The following is a 20,002-nucleotide window of genomic DNA, read 5'->3' on the forward strand; positions in this document are numbered from 1 at the left end:
AAAATGATTATATTAATGCAAAAAAAGTCTCAGTCTTTACTACTTTAATATAAAAGATTTACAGCGGGTAAACTAAGTATTGAATACATCAGAAATTACATTTTGTGTAATATGGTGAACATGGATTGCATGGGTTGTTACCGACGTGGTGCAAATTACATGTCAATAGCACCTTTAGAAATATATTTCCTGCGAAAAATGAAAATGTGTTCAATACTTATTTTAGCAGCTGTATATCCCCCCCCCTCCATTCTCCATATAGCTTCATGTCTGACTCCCAGTTAAAATACACTGCATATCCTAGTTCTGGGTACATTATTAATATATTACTTTCACTGTTACACAGTATAAAATTAACCCCTTAGAATAGTGATTATCTGCAGTTTTTATACTATAAAAGGCTAATTTTATTTCTTTAACCTGCTCATGACAGGTGTTACAAAAAGCATGCTGCTGCTACTAGATGTCTTCGTGACTGCAGATGCAGGAAGCTTGCATTGAGCCACCTGCCTATGACAAGGGAGTCTGTCATGTATAAGATTTTACAATCCTGTCTGAAAATCTGCAAAACAGTGGCATGACCTTCAGCAATTCAGCTCTACCCAACGCAGGGCTTTGATCATGCAAAATGACACTGGGTAATGCTGAATGTCGTGCCTCCACTCCATGCTGGACTCGCTGCCCCTTATGTAAGGGAGACTAAGCAGCATTTGTATTTGTGTTTTGATGAATGTTTTTAACCTATTATCTACACTCTGAGTCACTATTACACTACAGCACTATGAGAAGTCCTCTTGGTGATGGTTCTTTGAGGAATGCGAGTGCTGGTATTGACCCCTGGTGGAGCAGAGGAGTCCAACTTTGGAGATCAATAGAGAGAGAGATCATGAGGGATACTATGAAACAAGTGCATACTGCTCTTCTATCCTTAGACAGCAAAACCTTGTGGTGAGTTTGAAATCTTCCTATTGGCAAGGGTGACTGCACAGTAAAGTTCATAAAGACACCGGGACTGTTCTCCTTGTTCATTTGATGTTTCATATGAGGTATTTACACTTTAGGTTGCAATACCTCAGTGGAAGAACTTTTTAGTTTTCCTTTTACACATTTGTGTTTATACACATCTTCTTTATGAACACATTATTGAGCACAGGTTTATATGGTGGATTATGATTATTCACATATTTAATTGAGCGCTGCCATTACTTTTTTATTAATCGATTATGAAAATAATAATTAGTTGCAGCCCCAGTTTATTGCCAGTTTAGTCTAGAGGCAGAGGATGACAGCATATTTGCCTTTTTCCTCACTCCAGCAGGCTCCCTCCTTAGTGCACTTGATGACAAGGAACATGCAGAGAGGAGGAGACACATAAGAGTGAGCAGAGGGATGAGCTCAACAGTCTGAAGCTTTTCCTCCACTGTCCATCTAAGGCCTCTTTCACACAGATGCAAAGGTGGCTTTTTAATTAGGCAAATTAGGTGGTCGCCTAAGGCCTCGTGGCTGCCTAGTTTGCCTAACACAGTGTTTCTCAACTGGGGTTCCGTGGCGATGTACCGGTCAGTCACAGGCAACTGACAGGTAGATCACATGGACACAGGTGCAGGAAAGTGGGTGGCATAAATTATTGGCAGTACTGCACTGTTCCCTGCCAGTCCCTCCTTCCCATCCCTGGTGCTTGTATGTGATATCATCTGGGGTAGACAGGAGGAGGAGGGGCCGGTGAGGAACAGTGTACCACTGGAGGACAGTCCATCTCTAAAGCCGGGTAGAAGGAGGAAGCAGCTGTGCCCCCACACTGTTCCCAACAGTCTGTCCAATACAGCGAGCCCTGTACACCCTGTTCCAAATTATTATGCAAATTCTATTTAAGTGTCACAAAGATTAAATATTTTGTTTTTCAGTTTAACTCATGGATGGCATTGTGTGTCAGGGCTCTTTTGATCACTGAAGACAATCTTGGACACCTGTGATAATTAGATTGGCCGGTGAGCCCAATTTAAGGAAAAACTACTAAAGGACGGTGTTCCACATTATTAAGCAGAGCACCATTTTCAAGCAATATGGGGAAGAAAAAGGATCTCTCTGCTGCCAAAGAGAGTGAAATAGTTCAATGCCCTGGACGAGGTATGAAAACATTAGAAATTTCACGAAAACTTAAGCGTGATCATCGCACTATTAAGAGATTTGTGGCCGATTCAGAGCACAGTCGGGTTCGTGCAGATAAAGGCACATTGAGGAAGATTTCTGCCAGATCCATGCATCGGATCAAGAGAGCAGCTGCTAAAATACCATTACGTAGCAGCAAACAGATATTTGAAGCTGCTGGTGCCTCTGGAGTCCCACGGACATCAAGGTGTAGAGTCCTCCAGAGTCTTGCAACTGTGCATAAACCTTCTATTTGGCCACCACTAACCAATGCTCACAAGCAGAAACGGCTGCATTGGGCAGAAAAATACATGAAGACTAATGTTCAAACAGTCCTGTTCACTGATGAGTGCCGTTCAACCCTGGATGGTCCAGATGGATGGAGTAGTGGATGGTTGGTGGACGGCAACCCTGTTCCAACAAGGCTGCGACGTCAGCAAGGCGGTGGTGGTCATGTTTTGGGCCGGAATCATGGGAACAAATCGGGTCGGCCCATTTAGGGTCCCCGAAGGTGTAAAGATGACCACTGCAAAGTATGTGGAGTTTATGACTGACCACTTTCTTCCCTGGTACAGAAGGAAGAACTATGCTTTCCGTAATAAAATCATCTTCATGCATGATAATGCACCATCTCATGCGGCAAAGAATACCTCTGCATCAATGGCTGCTATGGGGATAAAAGGAGAGAAAGTCATGGTGTGGCCTCCATCCTCCCCTGACCTCAATCCTATTGAGAACCTTTGGAGCATCCTCAAGCAAAAGATTTATGAAAGTGGGAGGGAGTCTACATCCAAACAGCATCTCTGGGAGGCTATTCTGACATCTTGAAAACAAAAAAACTCACAAGTTCAATGGATGCAAGACTTGTGAAGCTGCTATCAAATAAGGGGTCCTATGTTAAAATGTAACGTGACCTGTTAAAATGTTTAAAAAAGTTAAAATGTTGTTAAAAGTTTGATTGAAATAGCTTTTGATTTCAGTAAATATGCTGCTAACACAACAAATGGCAATTTTCAGTTCTTTACGACCAATAAAGTGTTTTGAAACTTACTGTGCATAATAATTTGGAACAGTGCATTGGAAGTGTTTTATGTTTAAAAAGAATACAGTTATCATTAGGAGGTTTGTTCAATAAAATTTGAATTGTACTCTTAATAGTTGATAACATGAGAATTATGCTGACTGTTATTTACATCAATTATTTAGGTAAATGAGAAAAAATCATTTGCATAATAATTTGGAACAGGGCGTAATGTGCCCTGTGCCATGTAATGTGCCCTGCTCCCACATAATGTGCCTTGCCCTCATGTAATGTGCCTGCCTCCACGTAACATGGCCTGCTTCCCCCTCATGTAATGTGCCCTCCTAAGCCCCTGTACCCTGCCCTGATGCCCACCCAGACTATTTATCCCACGTTGGACCCAGAATGCAGAAAAGGTTATTATTAGGTAGGTATATTTTAATATAAATGTATTTAATGCTATTTCTATAAATAATTATCAACAGCTCGGTGATCATATGTTCCATGAGCTGTAGATAAAAACATTATTTCAGGGGTTCCCCAAGATCTCAAACTTTTGCCAGGGGTTCTGCGAATGTATAAAGGTTGAAAAACACTGGCCTAACATATTGCCACAGTCAGGGGCCCGAACGCTGCTGTGCTTAGGCAGCGTTAAGAGTCCTATCACAGTCACCTCTCGTATAAACCCTTCTGGAGCTCCGCCGGTCGGCCAATGAGTGAAGTTGCTTCCACACAAGTCATCCCTCTCCACAGAACAGTGTTATCAGTGCTGGGCCTACAAGGAGGGGCACGCCACAGGACAATATTATCAATGCTGAGGGGTTAGTGGAGTGACAGCAGTGCAGTGGTTGGCATCTCATATCTCGGCCTGTACTATATTTGTTCTGTCAGCCGTGTATCGCTGCAAACCTGTAATTTACTTTTTCCCAACCTCCATCCTCGTGTCTGTTTACACCCACCGACATCCAATTCGATCCGCCAAAAAGAGACAGATGGAGATCTGTTGGATCGGATGGCAGTCGGAAACAGACAGGCGGCCCGTTTCTATCTGACTGCCTATAAAGGACAACGGGCTGTGTCAGTGTCCGCTCTGCATAAGTGGAGTGAACACAGACCTGTTATCCGCTTACTCAGCAGAGATCATCAGACAGATACCCCGCTGGGCAAGCGGATCCATTGACTGGTCCATCCCGTGTGAAAGGGATCTAAGGCTAAAAAGGCAGGATGTAGAAAGATGAGCCAGCAGTATTGCTTAACAACTTCCGGTCCGGGACGATTTTTGGCATTCCTCTCCTAGAAAACGACTTAGAACCCCCAAACATTACAACTAAGGGATCTTTTGATATTATGTACTGTAGATGATAGCTTTACAATTTTACACTAAAACATTCTGAAATTGTTCGCCAATTTTTTTGTATACATCAGGGATCTGATTTTTTTTTTAAATGAAAAGAAATGATAATATGGCTAGCTTTAAATATTGTTTTGAGGTTTAATTTAGAATTAGTGGCAATCTAATTGGACAGATTGTGCAGAAACAGACTAGAAGAAAGGCTTAACAAGCTTACTCTATTGGACCATTAAGAGCCATTAACCACTTGCTGACTGGCCAATAGTAATTTTACAGCTCACCAGCGGCTTCCCCAGGCACTGCAATCGTTTCCCCTGGGGCATACAGTGGCACTGCAACCACTGTGTCCACTGAGCCCTGCAAATTGCGATGCTCAATATTGGGCCACTGTCAGTGGCTTAGATACCCCGCAATCACTGTGCTGTCCTGGCATTTAGGGTCTTTTCTTTTCACAGACTAAATAATATACACTGTTTTGGGTTATTTTTATCCAAGAATTGCAGCAGACTACATTTTGGCCTATATTTATGAAGAAAGGTTATTTGAATAACCTAAGTTTTTTTTATTCAAAATATTTGGTATATTTGCTTATACAGCAAAAAAATACCACCAAAATAAAACGATTTGTGTGAAAAAATGACATGCATTGCAGTTGGGTAGAGTGCTGCATGACCAAGCAATTGCCAGTTAATGTAGCGCAGTGATGAACAGCAAAAAATGCCCTAGTCATGAAGGGAGTAAAACCTTGCGGAGCTCAAGTGGTTAATAAAGAATTAACTATTATAATCAGAACACTTTCACAATGTGCTCATAGTTTACTAATTTATGCACTATTAACTCACATTTATTTTGCCCCATTAAAGACATATTTCGAATATCAATTGCAAAACACAAACTTACCCTTGAAGATTCGTAAGATGGGCTCATCTGACTGCTGGTTCCCCATGATGAAGTTCCAGATCTTTCATCTATACCTATGAATTATGAAAATGAATAAATATTTTGTAGACAATAAATAAAACACACACACAAATATGTATTGCAAAAGTATAATTACAGCAAAAACAATTCAGATAAAATGAAAGAACAGCTTTAGCCAGAAAAAAAACCAGCTACTTCTATACATGTTGTTTGTATTTTGATTAGAACACCAAAAATGCTGTGGTCATAAGTTACTAAACATAACTCATGAGGAAAAAATAAATCAACCAACACCTCACATCTATTTCTGTTTCTGAAGGGAAAACTACAAGAAATAGAATGTACATTAGCAAATATTTATTGCCTGAACAAGAAACCGGAGATATTCCTAAAAAATACTCTGAAATCTCCTGCCACAATTAGACTACCTTTTTGAAATCCATTAATTTTTTCAATGTCTGTATGGACCCTCATATAGACATGACATCTCCTGTGCAGAGAGAGGAAAGTAGATCTTTGAGATCCTTGAAAGAAAATTATATTCCAATGCCAACCTGTGGATATATGGAGAATTAAGCATGTGAAGGACAGAGATTATACGTTTTACTCCCATGCACATGAGATGTATTCAAGATTGGACTATATATTGCTGGAACATCGAGTTATTGAGTCTTTGGTCAAAGTAAAAATAGAAGTGATGTAAATATCGGACCATGCTCCGGTCACAAAGCAATTATTATGGGGAAAGGAGCTGAGTGGGAAAAGTATGGAGGTTGAATGAGACACTCCTCCAGGATCAAGAGACGGATCAAAAAAAATCAAAAAAAGAAATAAAGCAATTTTTTGAAGAAAATTATTCTGGGGAAGTGTCTGTAGCAACGGTGTGCGAGGCTCATAAGGCCTATATTAGAGGAATCCTGATAACGATTGGAGCAAAGAAGAAGAGGGAAAGAAAAGTAAAAATGAATGCGCTTCTTGGAGAACTCTGTAAGCTTGAGCAGACACAAATATAGAGTAACAAAAGAGATTATGCAGAGGGTAATAAATAAAAGAGAAGAATTAAATAATTTTCTGGAAGAAGATAAGAGACGAGTGTTTAATAAAATAAGTGAGAGATATAGATGGGGAGATAGGCCAGGAAAGTATTTAATGAGGGCTCAGAGAAAAAATAAATCCAGGAACTATATAGAGAAAATAAGAGATCCCAAAGGAGAATTAGTGTATTCGACTAAAGATATAGCTAAAGTATTTAAAGAATACTATAATAATTTATATAATATTATTCCCCAAAGTTCTATAAATAAAGATGGAGTAGGAAAAATAAAAAAAAAAGACAGTCATATTTAAAAAATGCAGGATTACCGAAAATAAGCGAGAAACAATTAAAAACCCTCGAATTAGCAATAACCCAGGAAGAAATACAACTAGCACTAAAAAGTACTGCAGCTGGGAAAAGTCCAGGTCCAGACGGAAATACTGTGAGGTATTCTAAAAAATATAAAGAACTATTAGTACCCAAATTGAGGATATATACGAATGCATTGTGGGGAGAGATGGAAATGAGGAGGGAATCCCTACAAGCACATGTAGTTCTCATACATAAGGAAGGTAAGGATGTTACTCACTGTTCAAGTTATAGACAGATTTCCTTATTGAACATAGATACTAAATTATATGCCAAAGTTCTGGCAAACAGGTTGAAAGATCTAATGCCGGGAAGGATACACATAGATTAAGTAGGCTTTGTCCCAGGGAGAGAGGGTAGAGACAATGGAGATCTCTGTTCCTCATACAAAAAAAGTAGGAAAGAGAAAAACCCTGCGATGGTACCCTCGATTGATGCTGAAAAAACATTTGATAGAGTAGATTGGGGATATATGATGGATACATTGGAAGTATTGGGGATAGGACACTATATAGTCAACCCTCTGCAGAAATCATGGTTAACAGGGAATTATCAAAGTGTTTTGGGATGCTAAATGGAACAAGACAAGGCTGCCCTCTGTCTCCACTTCTATATATTTTGTCATTAGAATCTCTATTGGCTACAATAAGGAATAATATAGATATAAAGGGAATATGGATAGGAGACAGAGCATAAGGTGGCAGCTTATGCAGATGATATGCTGTTTTATAGGGGAAACCCAAGGATAACAGTGAAAAAATTTAATGAGATCACTGAAAGAGTATGGGGCTATATCAAATTTAAAAATTAATCCAACAAAAACAGATTTTAAATATAAACCTTCCAATTAGAGAGGAAAAATAGGCTACAGGAGGAAATTCCCTTTGTTTGGAGAGAAAAAGAATTAAAATATTTAGGAATAAAATTAACTGTATCCTCCAAGAATTTATATAAATTGAATTATATCCCATTGTTAAATGAGATCAAGCATTAACTAAGGAAATTAGGAGGGGGAACCACGTCATGGATAGGTCGTATAAATGTTATAAAAATGGTGATTGTTCCAAAAATGTTATATAAATTTCAAATGATACCAATTAAACTATCAGAAATATATTTTAGAACAATAAAAAAAATGTTAAGATTTATTTGGAGGAATAAAGAAACCGAGAATAAGTCAGGAAATTTTATGCAGAAATAAAGAGAAAGGCGGATTGGGAGTACCAGATTTGAAAAGATATTATAACTCGGTAATAATGGCGAGAATTTTTGACTGGACATAAACAATTGAGTACTGTCCGTGATACTTTTTTTATTTGCACTAACATACAATTTTGAGGACAAGCTTTCGGTGCAAAAGGGAAAAGGTTAAAATAGAAAAGTAATCACAAATTAAGTAGAATTGTATGGTTACCTCTACAATACCGAGGATTAGCAGACAGCACAAGTTTGTTCACATTAAATGTTTTAAGAGTTTGGGATGTTTTACCTAAACAGATGGGATGGGAATTTAATTCATTGTTAATGCCCTTAGGGTCCACAGAGTTTTTCACCCCGGGTAAAGAAGGTATCACAGGGAAGTGGATTAAGAAGGAAGATGCACAACTAAGGGATAAAATGGTGGGGAAAGGAAATAGGTTCACTTAAAGAACTGGAAAATAAGGGAGAAGTTTTCACGAGAATGGATGAGTGGCGGTATTTTCAATTAAAACACTTTATAGGGAAGCTTCCAAAGCCTTTAAGAACAAGAGAGGATTGGAACCCTTTTGAACATTTATTAGGTACACGGGGAGATGGGAAACACGGAACTTCCAAAACATGTAAGATTCTCACTGAAAAAAATACAAATATAAGACCTCCATATATAGAAAAATGGGAAAAGGATATAGGTGTAACAATAGATGAGGAAAAACAGAGGAAAATGTATAGAATAATTCATGGAAATATAAATATGCAGGAGGTAGAAATGAATTATAAATGTCTGGCAAGATGGTATATCACACCGAGTGTGGCACACAGATTGAGTGGAGATAATTCACCTTTATGTTGGCGTGGATGTGGAGGCACAATGTATCACATATGGTGGGAGTGTCCTAAAATACAAGGAGTACTGGGGGAAAATAGTAAGCTTGATTCAGAAAATTACAGAGGCTGATATTTTAATAGACCCAGAGATTTGCCTGTTTCATAGTACTAAGCTTTCAGTCAAAAAATATAAAGAATCTGGTTTAATGTATTATTTGAATGCAGCAAAGGGATTAATACCCAAGTTCTGGAGGAGACAGGAGGTGCCAAAAATAAAAGATTGGGTTGATAGGGTGGATCAAATACGTAAATTGGAGGAACTTTATCATATGAATGAAGATAAGATGGAGAGTCATCATATAAGATGGAACAAATTGGAGGAATTTAAAAAGTCAAAGCTAACTATAGAGTTTATGGGGGACTAACATAGAATAATATGGTTATATATTTTGTTCTTCTATAGGGAGTAGGATCTCCAGAAATGAATAGGAAAATGCAGAGCAGAGGGGGTGAAGGGTTGGATGGGGGGGGGGGGGAATGGGTGATATATAGGTAGGGGAGGGGGGTTGGGGTAAAGATGAAGTGATAAATGTTTTGATAATGTATTAATGTTTTAATGAGTATGTTTATACAACCTGTTTATCTGAAAAATCAATAAATATTTAAAATAAATAAAAAATGGTGAATCGATGCATTTGGAATCTCCTTAGTTTTGTGGGGGGTTTTTTGTTAACCCTTTTACTGCCAACTTAAAGCATACAGCGGAAAAGTAATGCTTCCAGCTGGCAAGGTCAGTTGTATGCCCATGTTGGATGCATTTCCCCTGCTGCTTAAGGGCCAGTTCACAACACACAAACGCACTCCGGATGCATTCCAGATACGATTTAGCTTACAGTTCATACCAAATTCCATTCTGATGCAGTTTTGTTGCTGTTTGCCATGTTCCAGTACAGTTCTGTACAGAAAAAATGCAGCATGTTCTACTTTTTTTACCGCACCAGAAACTGACTGACCGGTGTGAATTAGGGCCATTGGAATACTTTGAAAACACTGTGCATACATTTTTGATGCAGAAAAAAAAATGCACTGGACTGCATCTAATGTGAAGTAGCCCTAAGGCCACTTCAGTGACCGCTTCTATATATATCAGTCTATGAAAGAGGCCTTGCAGACACATTGTGGGTCTCTGGACCACACAGCAGAGCTATAGAAGCTGTTGGTGAAGAGGACCCTATAGGAAAAGGGGTAAAGGGTCTCGATTGCAGACAGGGTTTGACAGATCCCAAGAGCCAGGTCACTAAGGTGACCAGAAATTGCATCCTGGCATCTGGGTATTTGTCAGCCCATTCACTGACAGGTCTCCACGCTCCCCGAACTAGTGGCCACTGTCCGCGCTCTCCTCGCAGCTCGGGCCGCTCAGCTTTGCTTTCACTTCCCCTGGGCTGGCTGTGCCTGGTACAATGCCTGATGGAGGATTCCTGAGTGGGGCCTGCACTCCCTTCCCACAGTGACATTCTCACCTTCAGGGCCGGTGCCAGCATACAGGCAGCTGCTTGAGGACCCCCAGCCATGCAGGGCTCCCCATCTCATTCCCATATCCTCGTCTGGCCCCTCTTCTCCTCTCCCATGAATCAAAGCTGTGTCCAGAGACCCCCCCCCCCCCCCGGAGTCACCTCCATGCCTCCTGGTGTGCAGAGCATTGTGGTGCACGCAACAAACTTCCCACACATTGGTGCAGCCCTAAGAGCCGGTTCCCCAAAGGACAGCGCCGGCTTATCTCCCAGCCCTCCTGTTACACAGAGATCTCAATTGGTACGGAGAGCCCATGGAGCAAAGGAATGCAACCTCCTGAGCTATCAGCACTGTCAGCATAAGAGCAGGTGGCCATGGATGAATGCTCCGTGGGAAGCCAGGTTCATCAAGTCCTTCCACCTTTGACAGCAGACAGCCCCATCTCCAGTACAGCACTGACTTCCTCACAGACAGCCAGGTGCTCAGGACGAGGTGGCACAGCCAAACTATGCTGGCCGGGACTTAAATAAAGGAATGCGCTAAAACCACAAACTATTCCTAATTTAGTGTAGAAACATTAGTGCAAAAGATATATATATATCTATTCTCAATTAATATCAAAAAATATCAAAATTATGTGCAAAACTATTTTTTAGTGCATAAGTAATTTAAATAATTAAATTTGTGAATATAAAAAAAATGTCCAATTCTGAATTTCTTCAAATGTCCACACAAATCCTTTTCAAATTCAGGTGCTCTCAAAGAAATTGTGCCAAAATCCACCACCAAAAGTAAAGTTGGGTAACTCACCAGAGCTCCATGCTGATCTATCTCTAGATCAGCAAAAAACGCTTTTTGCTCTGGGAGCAGATGCAATGAATCAACTTCTCAGGTGTGATGATCAATAGCTACACAATCATCCATAAGGTAGGTATCCACCACTCAATATAATGGTTCCAGGAGCATTATATCACTCTCTCTTTTTATATCTCTCCACCGAGGTCATGTTTGGGAATGAAAGAGAAAATCATGGTGCAGCCAGTTTTTTTATAAAACTATCCGAACAATTTAATAAAATTTAAATTGTTGGATACTTTTATAAAAAAAAACTGGCTGCACCATGATTTTCTCTTTCATTCCCAAACATGACCTCGGTGGAGAGATATAAAAAGAGAGAGTGATATAATGCTCCTGGAACCATTATATTGAGTGGTGGATACCTACCTTATGGATGATTGTGTAGCTATTGATCATCACACCTGAGAAGTTGATTCATTGCATCTGCTCCCAGAGCAAAAAGCGTTTTTTGCTGATCTAGAGATAGATCAGCATGGAGCTCTGGTGAGTTACCCAACTTTACTTTTGGTGGTGGATTTTGGCACAATTTCTTTGAGAGCACCTGAATTTGAAAAGGATTTGTGTGGACATTTGAAGAAATTCAGAATTGGACATTTTTTTTAATATTCACAAATTTAATTATTTAAATTACTTATGCACTAAAAAATAGTTTTGCACATAATTTTGATATTTTTTGATATTAATTGAGAATAGATATATATATATATATATCTTTTGCACTAATGTTTCTACACTAAATTAGGAATAGTTTGTGGTTTTAGCGCATTCCTTTACGTTATAGCACTAAGAAATTTATTTGGTTTCTTTGAGGTGGAATTGCTGCTTTAAAGTATTAAGGGTGTGGCGCTTTTATTACACTTGTGATATGCTGGCCGGGAACCAGCACCTGCACTCCATCAACCTTACTCTGACCTCGGTGTGTGAAACAGCCCCATCTTCTCCAAACCCCCACCCACCTACCCACCCACCTACCCTAGGGATAGGGATCTAATCTCCAGACTATGCTGGCTGGCAAAGCTGGCACCAGTTGCCTTATGGTGCCAGGATAGGGGTGGGGGGCAGTAAAATCCAAATCCTCAGCCCATGAGTTGCCATGGATTTGGGGGGGGTAGAGGGTAGTTTAGTAGTGTGGGGTGGCTGGAAAGGGGGTGGGCTAGCAGTATAAGTGTGGGGTGGCTGGAGGATGAGAGGGAGGGGGGGTACAGCAATACAAGGGTGGGGTAGCTGGAGGACGGGGTTGGGGGGGGGGCAGTCCCAGGAGCAGGCGGCATAAAAAACCTGGCTCCTGACTTTTTCCTAGAGTCAAAGCAAATTTGTCAAGCCCTGATTACAGGCATCTGTCCCTTCTGGGTATACCGGTGAATTGCCTTCAGTGAGAGATGGAAAATGTCACCTAGTCATAGTGGTGGGCCTGTCTTCAGGGAGCGTCTGAAAAGACAAGTAATACCACCTAGCAGAACAAGGCCTGAAATGAAGCAAGGCCTTGAGTATTCAGACCCAAGCGGTTAAAGGAGAAGTTCCCTTTTTTAAACATGTTACATGTTCTACCTGTATTTAGAATGTAACATGTAACTTGTTCCTGCTCCTGCCACCGCTCACTCCAATCCCCCTTTCATTGTGGCAGCAAGCACGGATCTTCACCCTGAACTTGCTGTCACAATTCAAAAACAGGAGCGGCCATGTGGGCAGAATCCTTTGAGTGAATGAACCATGACTACCATCAGCCTTAGTCAGTGTACCTCTACTGACTATAAATAAATGAGATTTCAGGCATTTTCTTACCCCCCCCCCCCCCCCCCCAGGCTTACAACTATATAACTAGATAAGCTTCAAAACCTGACATAAAACTATGTTTTCCACTCAGAGAAGCACAGATTACACACAATTGAATTGTAAGTTTAAAACAATGCTGCTAGCACCTTAGACAAGGAAGAAAAAAAAAAATAGAAAGAAAAAAGGACGACCATATACATGTTTACCAGCTGTTACTTGTGGATTAAATAAATATGTCTAACCTAACAAAATCAAATTTCTCTGTTACACCAGTTATTGAAGGTAGGAATTTCCATCTTACCCTCTGTTTTTCTTTATTAGATTTGTTCCAGGAATAAGTATATTACTTTATGATTTTAAAAAGTTTATGTAGCAAAGATGGCATCGTGGACACAATCAACATTTCTACCTTCTAATAAGTAACAAATATTTACATTTGCATATATGGCCCCAGCCACATGCAGTCTGGCAGGATGTTACTTAGAATACACTTTTTAAAAAAGATCACAAAACAATTACTTATTTTTCCGATATTTCTGCAAACAAATGTATTTTTTAGTTGTGTGAGGATTCATAAGCAAGATCACATCACGTGCTGATGGGGAGGGGTGGGTTGGTTATATAGGATAAAGCGCATTAGATATGTGTAATGAAGTGTCTCCTATGCCCTGAAAGTTGTGCTTCTTGTAAAAAAAGGTTTTCCTTTTGACCATTTTTTACAATTAAGTTTCCTATTGCATCACCATTGTCTGTGCACCCTTGTCATATAAAATAGGTTAACGGGTATAAAAAAAAAAAAAGAAGAAGAAGAGAGGAGGAGGAGGAGGAGGAGGGAGGAAGGGGGAGACAGGAAGGGGGAAAGAGGAGGGAGGAAGGGGGAGAGAGGAGGGAGGAAGGGGGAGAGAGGAAGGGGGAGAGAGGAAGGGGGAGAGAGGAAGGGGGAGAGAGGAGGGAGGAAGGGGGAGAGAGGAGGGAGGAAGGGGAAGGGAGGAAGGGGAAGGGAGGAGAGAGGAAGGGGAGGAGAGAGGAAGGGGAGGAGAGAGGAAGGGGAGGAGAGAGGAAGGGGAGGAGGGGAAGGAGGGAGGAGGGGAGGGAGGAGAGAGGAAGGGGAGGAGAGAGGAAGGGGAGGAGGGGAAGGAGGGAGGAGGGGAAGGAGGGGAGGAGGGGAAGGAGGGAGGGAGGGGAGGAGGGGAGGAGGGGAAGGAGGGAGGGAGGGGAGGAGGGGAGGAGGGGAGGGAGGGAGGAGGGGAGGGAGGGAGGAGGGGAGGGAGGAGGGGAGGGGAGGAGGGGAAGGAGGGAGGGGAGGAGGGGAGGAGGGGAAGGAGGGAGGAGGGGAAGGAGGGAGGGAGGGAGGGAGGAGGGGAGGGAGGGAGGGAGGAGGGGAGGGAGGGAGGGAGGAGGGGAGGGAGGGAGGAGGGGAAGGAGGGAGGGAGGGAGGGAGGAGGGGAAGGAGGGAGGGAGGGAGGGAGGGAGGGGAAGGAGGGAGGAGGGGAGGGAGGGAGGAGGGGAAGGAGGGAGGAGGGGAAGGAGGGAGGGAGGGAGGGAGGAGGGAGGGAGGGAGGAGGGGAAGGAGGGAGGGAGGAAGGGGAAGGAGGGGAAGGAGGGGAAGGAGGGAGGGAGGGGAAGGAGGGAGGGGAAGGAGGGAGGGGAAGGAGGGAGGGAGGGAGGGAGGGGAAGGAAGGAGGGAAGGAGGGAGGGAAGGAGGGAAGGAGGGAGGGAAGGAGGGAAGGAGGGAAGGAGGGAGGGAGGGAGGGAGGGAGGGAAGGAGGGAGGGAGGGAAGGAGGGAGGGAGGGAGGGAGGGAAGGAGGGAAGGAGGGAGGGAAGGAGGGAAGGAGGGAGGGAGGGAGGGAGGGAAGGAGGGAGGGAGGGAGGGAGGGAGGGAGGGAAGGAGGAAGGGAGGGAGGGAGGGGGGAGGGAGGGGGGAGGGAGGGAAGGAGGAAGTGAGGGAGGGAGGGGGGAGGGAGGGAGGAGGGAGGGAGGGAGGGAGGAGGGAGGGAGGGAGGGAGGGAGGGAGGGAGGGAGGGGGGAGGGAGGAGGGTGGGGGGAGGGAGGAGGGTGGGGGGAGGGAGGAGGGAGGGGGGAGGGAGGAGGAGGAGAAGGAGAAGAAGAAGGGTAATAGGTGCAGGATAGATGGTGAGTAAAAAGCTTTAAAAACCTGAAAAGGGCTTTAAAGACTTGGTTCACATATATGCATTTTGCAGTTGATGCTTATCCAGTACTTTTTGCAGTTTTTTTTTTTGTTAAAGTGCAATTTTTTTTTGTTGCGGAGTAGAATAAAAATGCAAAATGCGGCAAAAACACACTACCATGAATTTCAGCAGCTTCTCCATTGAACTATATTGTAGCAAAAATGCTGCTTTTTGCTTTTAAAAAAGTCCCTGACCCTTTCCAAAAATCCAGCAGCTCAAAAAAGCATAATTGTGAACATGTCACATAGGAAACAAAGTTAAATGGACTGTAGTACATTTCTGCAAAAAGCACTAAAAAATGCATTGGTGTGAACAGAGCCTTACACTTATATATATCTAAAATAAATGTGTTGGTTTACATACACTTATGATGCCTGTAAAGATACAAGACACACAAGGAAAGTATGGTTTTTAATTAGTCTGAGAATTGTGAGTAACAGCAGTAACACATAACCATTGTGTAAAACTGTAAAAATAGAGCTTCACTAAAAGTCAGTAAGCACATCATGTACATGTGGTTTAAGGAGATCCATAAAAAAAAAAAAATATTAAAGTGAATAATACATAATAATATAAATATATATCTCTAAAAAAAAACAAAAAGGTTAATTAGGACTACACCACAGACCCCCCACACGCAGACACACGTCGAGTCTCTGCCAGAAATTCCGAGATTTCGTGGATGCAGAGGCATGCTAACAGGTATATGCCAGAGGAATGTCAGTGATGCACAGTCTCACCCTGCTCTGCACATGCCCAGTTGTCCTGAATTCTCACCACTGTGACTAAAATTAGAACACTAGTGGCTGATTAGCTGCCATTATAAAGATTTACTGCTTTGGGGGGGGCCAGGGAGGCACAAAAAAAAAAAAAGTTAAAAACTTACAGGGATTCGTGGCTTATTGTATGGCCCTGATTTTCTCTGGTTTCTCCAAAAGGGAAGTCACTGCTTTGGGCTGCAACAAAATGGTAACCTCCAGCAAAAAGCAACAGAAGCAGTACAGGAGGCAATTTACAGCAATAATTTTGATAGCATAATTACTAATGTAGAAAGTATGTTCTTTTGTTAAATATTCATTGTTATCAAACTGTTATTGGTAAAGTTCTGCTTTAAATTTAGAATGCATTAAGGTAACAAAAAAACCCCCCAAAAAATCCTAAAGTCAATGCATTTGACATTAGTGCCATCAAAACAAATGCAAGCGATACTATTTTGCTTTTTAATTAATTTGGTAAAGACCAAGTTTTTGCTGCAGAACTATTGCAAGACAAGATTATTTAAAATTGTTGGCAAAATAAAAAGGAAAACTAACACAGATGTCACAAAGTTGCCAGTCTATTGCTATGCATGGCATATATGAGGGTAAATGAAAGGTTATCATAATGGTTCGCACACGAGTTATTTTACTGCCTAATATCTTCATCTACTGGATATTTATTAACACAGCTATCGCTTGTTCTCCCAACAGTAGCTGCTTGATTTAGAAAGAGCAGTCAAAGGAATTCACTGGGGAACACTATGCTTAAATGAATGCAAGGGTGGCTGCTCCTGGCCTAATTTTGACACTGTACTTTAAGTGGATATGGATGTAAAAATAAAGGTTCAACAGTTCAAAAGGCAAAAAAGTCACATTCCAAAAAATTAACACACACAAATATGTTCCAAAGCACTTTAAAGTGGCCAAAAGCAGTATATACATGCAGCAGCCTTGAACATAATCTGCCTCTGCATTCTGGGCATTCATCCCTGGACACATAGGGCACCTAAAAGTGAGTACCATTCAGCCACAGCATATTCCTGTCTGCCATAGACATTGACAGGCTGCTGGCACACAAAAATACCAGGCCTTGTTGGACTGAAGCCTACCCCCCTCATCTTCTACACATGTGCACTGGCACATCCCATCATAGTAAAAGGCCAATAGTAAAGTAGTGGGGGCAGGGTATCTCTGTCTCCAAAGCGGACCATACACTGTATGGATTTCCTGAGGAACCAGCCGAAATTCACTCAGTGGATGGCCTTGTCAGGCACCTTCCGCCAGATATCGCTGAAATGAAAGAAAAAAAAATTGAAGAAGCCGAATGGAAAACGGTCAACCAAAAAGTGGCTGCATCCAATCAGATGAAGGCGACTGTTAATTGTATTTTGACAGCTGGTTATCAAAATACCCAGACGCGGAGATATATTTGTCCATCCGTGGTGTATAGCATAGAGAGAAGCACCCTTTAGATTTATTTCATACAGCCTGTAAATTGAATTAAAAAAAAAAAACCACACTATTAGGGTATGGCCAGCTTATTGGAACTCAAGTCAAGTCAAAACGTCTTGGACAGAATACAGATGGGTTAGAAAGGGTTACCCGAATTTGACAGGTACCCACTACCACTTCGATTGCCTAGACGATCAGAAGCGGAAGTTGTCCCCCCTCCCCCTCACTCCCCGTAGTCTTCTGAGACACATGACAGGTCCCAGAAGACTACGGGGCCATTCACAAAGCGCAGTGCTTCTCGCACATGCACAGTCGGCACCCGGCTGTGAAGCCGCAAGCTGTCGCAGCCGGGTGACCACACTGAAGATGCCGGAACCAGGGAGAGAAGATGGCCGGTGAACCCAGCCGTGGTGAAGACACCACTGGACTGAGGCACAGGTAAGTGGCTGCATTTTAAGTCAGCAGCTACAGTTTTTGTAGCTGCTGACTTATTTATTTTTTTAGGTGGAACTCCGCTTTAAATTGCATAGGATTACAAAGCAAATGAACAATACCAACATACACTACCAAACAGAAGCAGTGATAAAAACCATACAGAACATGTATTTTTAGACAGCTTATCTTTTAAGTCATTATAGCAATGTTAACTTTTTTTTTTTTATATTATTTACTGCTTGCTGAGTGAAGTGTAACACTTCTAGGTCTTGATTACCTATTACAAATATTGCACTACTTCCCTGACAACACCTTCATATATGCACTTTATTTTCTAGAAGGATGGAGCAATCTTTGTTTAGGCACCATTTAAGATCAACAACTGCTTCCTGGACTGAGATGCTGGCTACGAAATCATGCAAATCCTGGCGCCTGTGCAGTTTTTGACTGTAATCACACGTCTGACAATTCCACTCCGTGCTGCAGCCTATCACCTTGTCATCTGCTACAAAGTTACAGAATGATTACCAGGGAGAAGACTGAGGACAAACTTCCTCCTTCCTGCAGCAGCAGACTGAGGATATCTATTGGGTCACCTACAGATCTATTTTATAGATACACTTGTTCTAAAGTGGTTATAAAGGCACCATTCTATGCATGAAGGTAAAAACACTGTGTGTACCAGCACCCCAATACTTACCTGAGCCCCATCCCGATCCAGCGATGTCCACGAGAGCCTCAGCTGTCCGGGTACTCTCACTCCTGATTGGCTGAGGCAGCATTGAAAGCCACTGGCTCCCACTGCTGTCAATCAAAGCCACTGAGCCAATCAAGAGAGGGAGGGGCAGGGCCAAGCTGCATCTGTGTGTGTGAATGAACAGAGCCACGGCTCGGAAGTGCCTGGGTGCCCCCATAGCACGCTGCTGTTTGCGCCCGACAAGAGGGAGGGGCAAGGAGCCTTAGCGGGGGACTCAAGAAGAGGAGGATACGGGCTGCTTTGTGCAAGAGCTTTACACAGAGCAGCATGGATCCTCCTCTTCTGGGTAAGTATGACATGTTTGTTCTTAAAAAAAAAAAACCCACAAGACTTTAGAATCAGTTTAACATGCTGCTTATTAGGTATCACGAACACAGGACTTAATTTAAATCTCCTAGAAGCCTCCTCCTGGCAGTAACGTTTTGGGCAAAAAACACCCAACACTCGTAACGTTATCATTTATTCTGACCATTGAAATAAATGACCGCCCAAGCACTAGATGCACCTAGCGTTTACATTCATCAAGCATTTTTTTCTGCTAAATGCTACTGCTCCTGGACACACTGCCAGGGAGGTTTTTCTCCTGCCTCTAAACTCTCTGGCCTCTGTATGTGTGTGCATGGACACATAGGCTAACATGCAGGGAAGTTTAGAGGCAAGAAATAAAGAAAATAAGAAAATACAAAACAAAAACAAACAAAATATCAGGCAACCCTAGGAGCAGCTGTAAAAACATCCAGAATGTATGAGGCTTTAATATAATAAACACAAATACATACATATATTTAAAGAAAAATATTGAAAGCGAATTGCCGGCTGTATAGATTTAAGCAAAGACTCCTGGCTGCTAGTGTGCTTAAATCCCTGTCTACCAGCCACCATTTCTAAACAGCACTGGCAGACAAGTGGTTGAAGTGTATATATCCATTTTTGCAGCCAAATTAGGGTAACACCTACTTTAATATTGTGGCATGCTCCCATTCACAAAGCAGAATGCTACTTACATTTTTACTTGCTCTTTTCTGAAATCCCCAGGACTATACAAATCCCAGTTAGTGCTCCCCTTCTATGTAATGTTTATAAAGGGCTGAGGTGGTGTTTGCTATAATTAACCCTGTCTGTACTGGGCTGACAAATTTCATTAAACCATTTTACACTAAATGGGCAAAACTGCCAATCCTAACAAAGAGGGAGGGGGGTCATTTAACCACTTGCCTACTGGACACTTTTACCCCCTTTCTGTCCAGGCCAATATTCAGCTTTCAGTGGTGTCGCAATCTAAATGGACAATTGTGGGGTCATGCAACACTGTACCGCTATGACATTATCATTTTTTTTACACAAATATTGTTTTCTTTTGGTGGTATTTAATCACTACTGGGTGTTTTATTTTTTG

General features: G+C 42.0%; 1 protein-coding gene across 9 annotated transcripts in view; it reads right to left on the minus strand.

Annotated features, from left to right (window-relative positions):
• The window catches only part of TCF12 (transcription factor 12), a 283,238-nt gene that overhangs the window by 198,377 nt on the left and 64,859 nt on the right, over window positions 1-20,002 (minus strand). For all 9 annotated transcript variants that reach the window (XM_089667821.1, XM_089667836.1, XM_089667793.1 and 6 more), the window contains one exon: window positions 5,421-5,494. In XM_089667821.1, the coding sequence (XP_089523947.1) occupies window positions 5,421-5,494 (74 nt within the window). The remainder of the gene's footprint in view (window positions 1-5,420; window positions 5,495-20,002) is intronic.

Source organism: Staurois parvus, unplaced genomic scaffold (genome assembly GCF_062004578.1).
Source record: "Staurois parvus isolate SC_StPar_1 unplaced genomic scaffold, SC_StPar_1.0 ptg000054l, whole genome shotgun sequence".
Taxonomy (NCBI): domain Eukaryota; kingdom Metazoa; phylum Chordata; class Amphibia; order Anura; family Ranidae; genus Staurois; species Staurois parvus.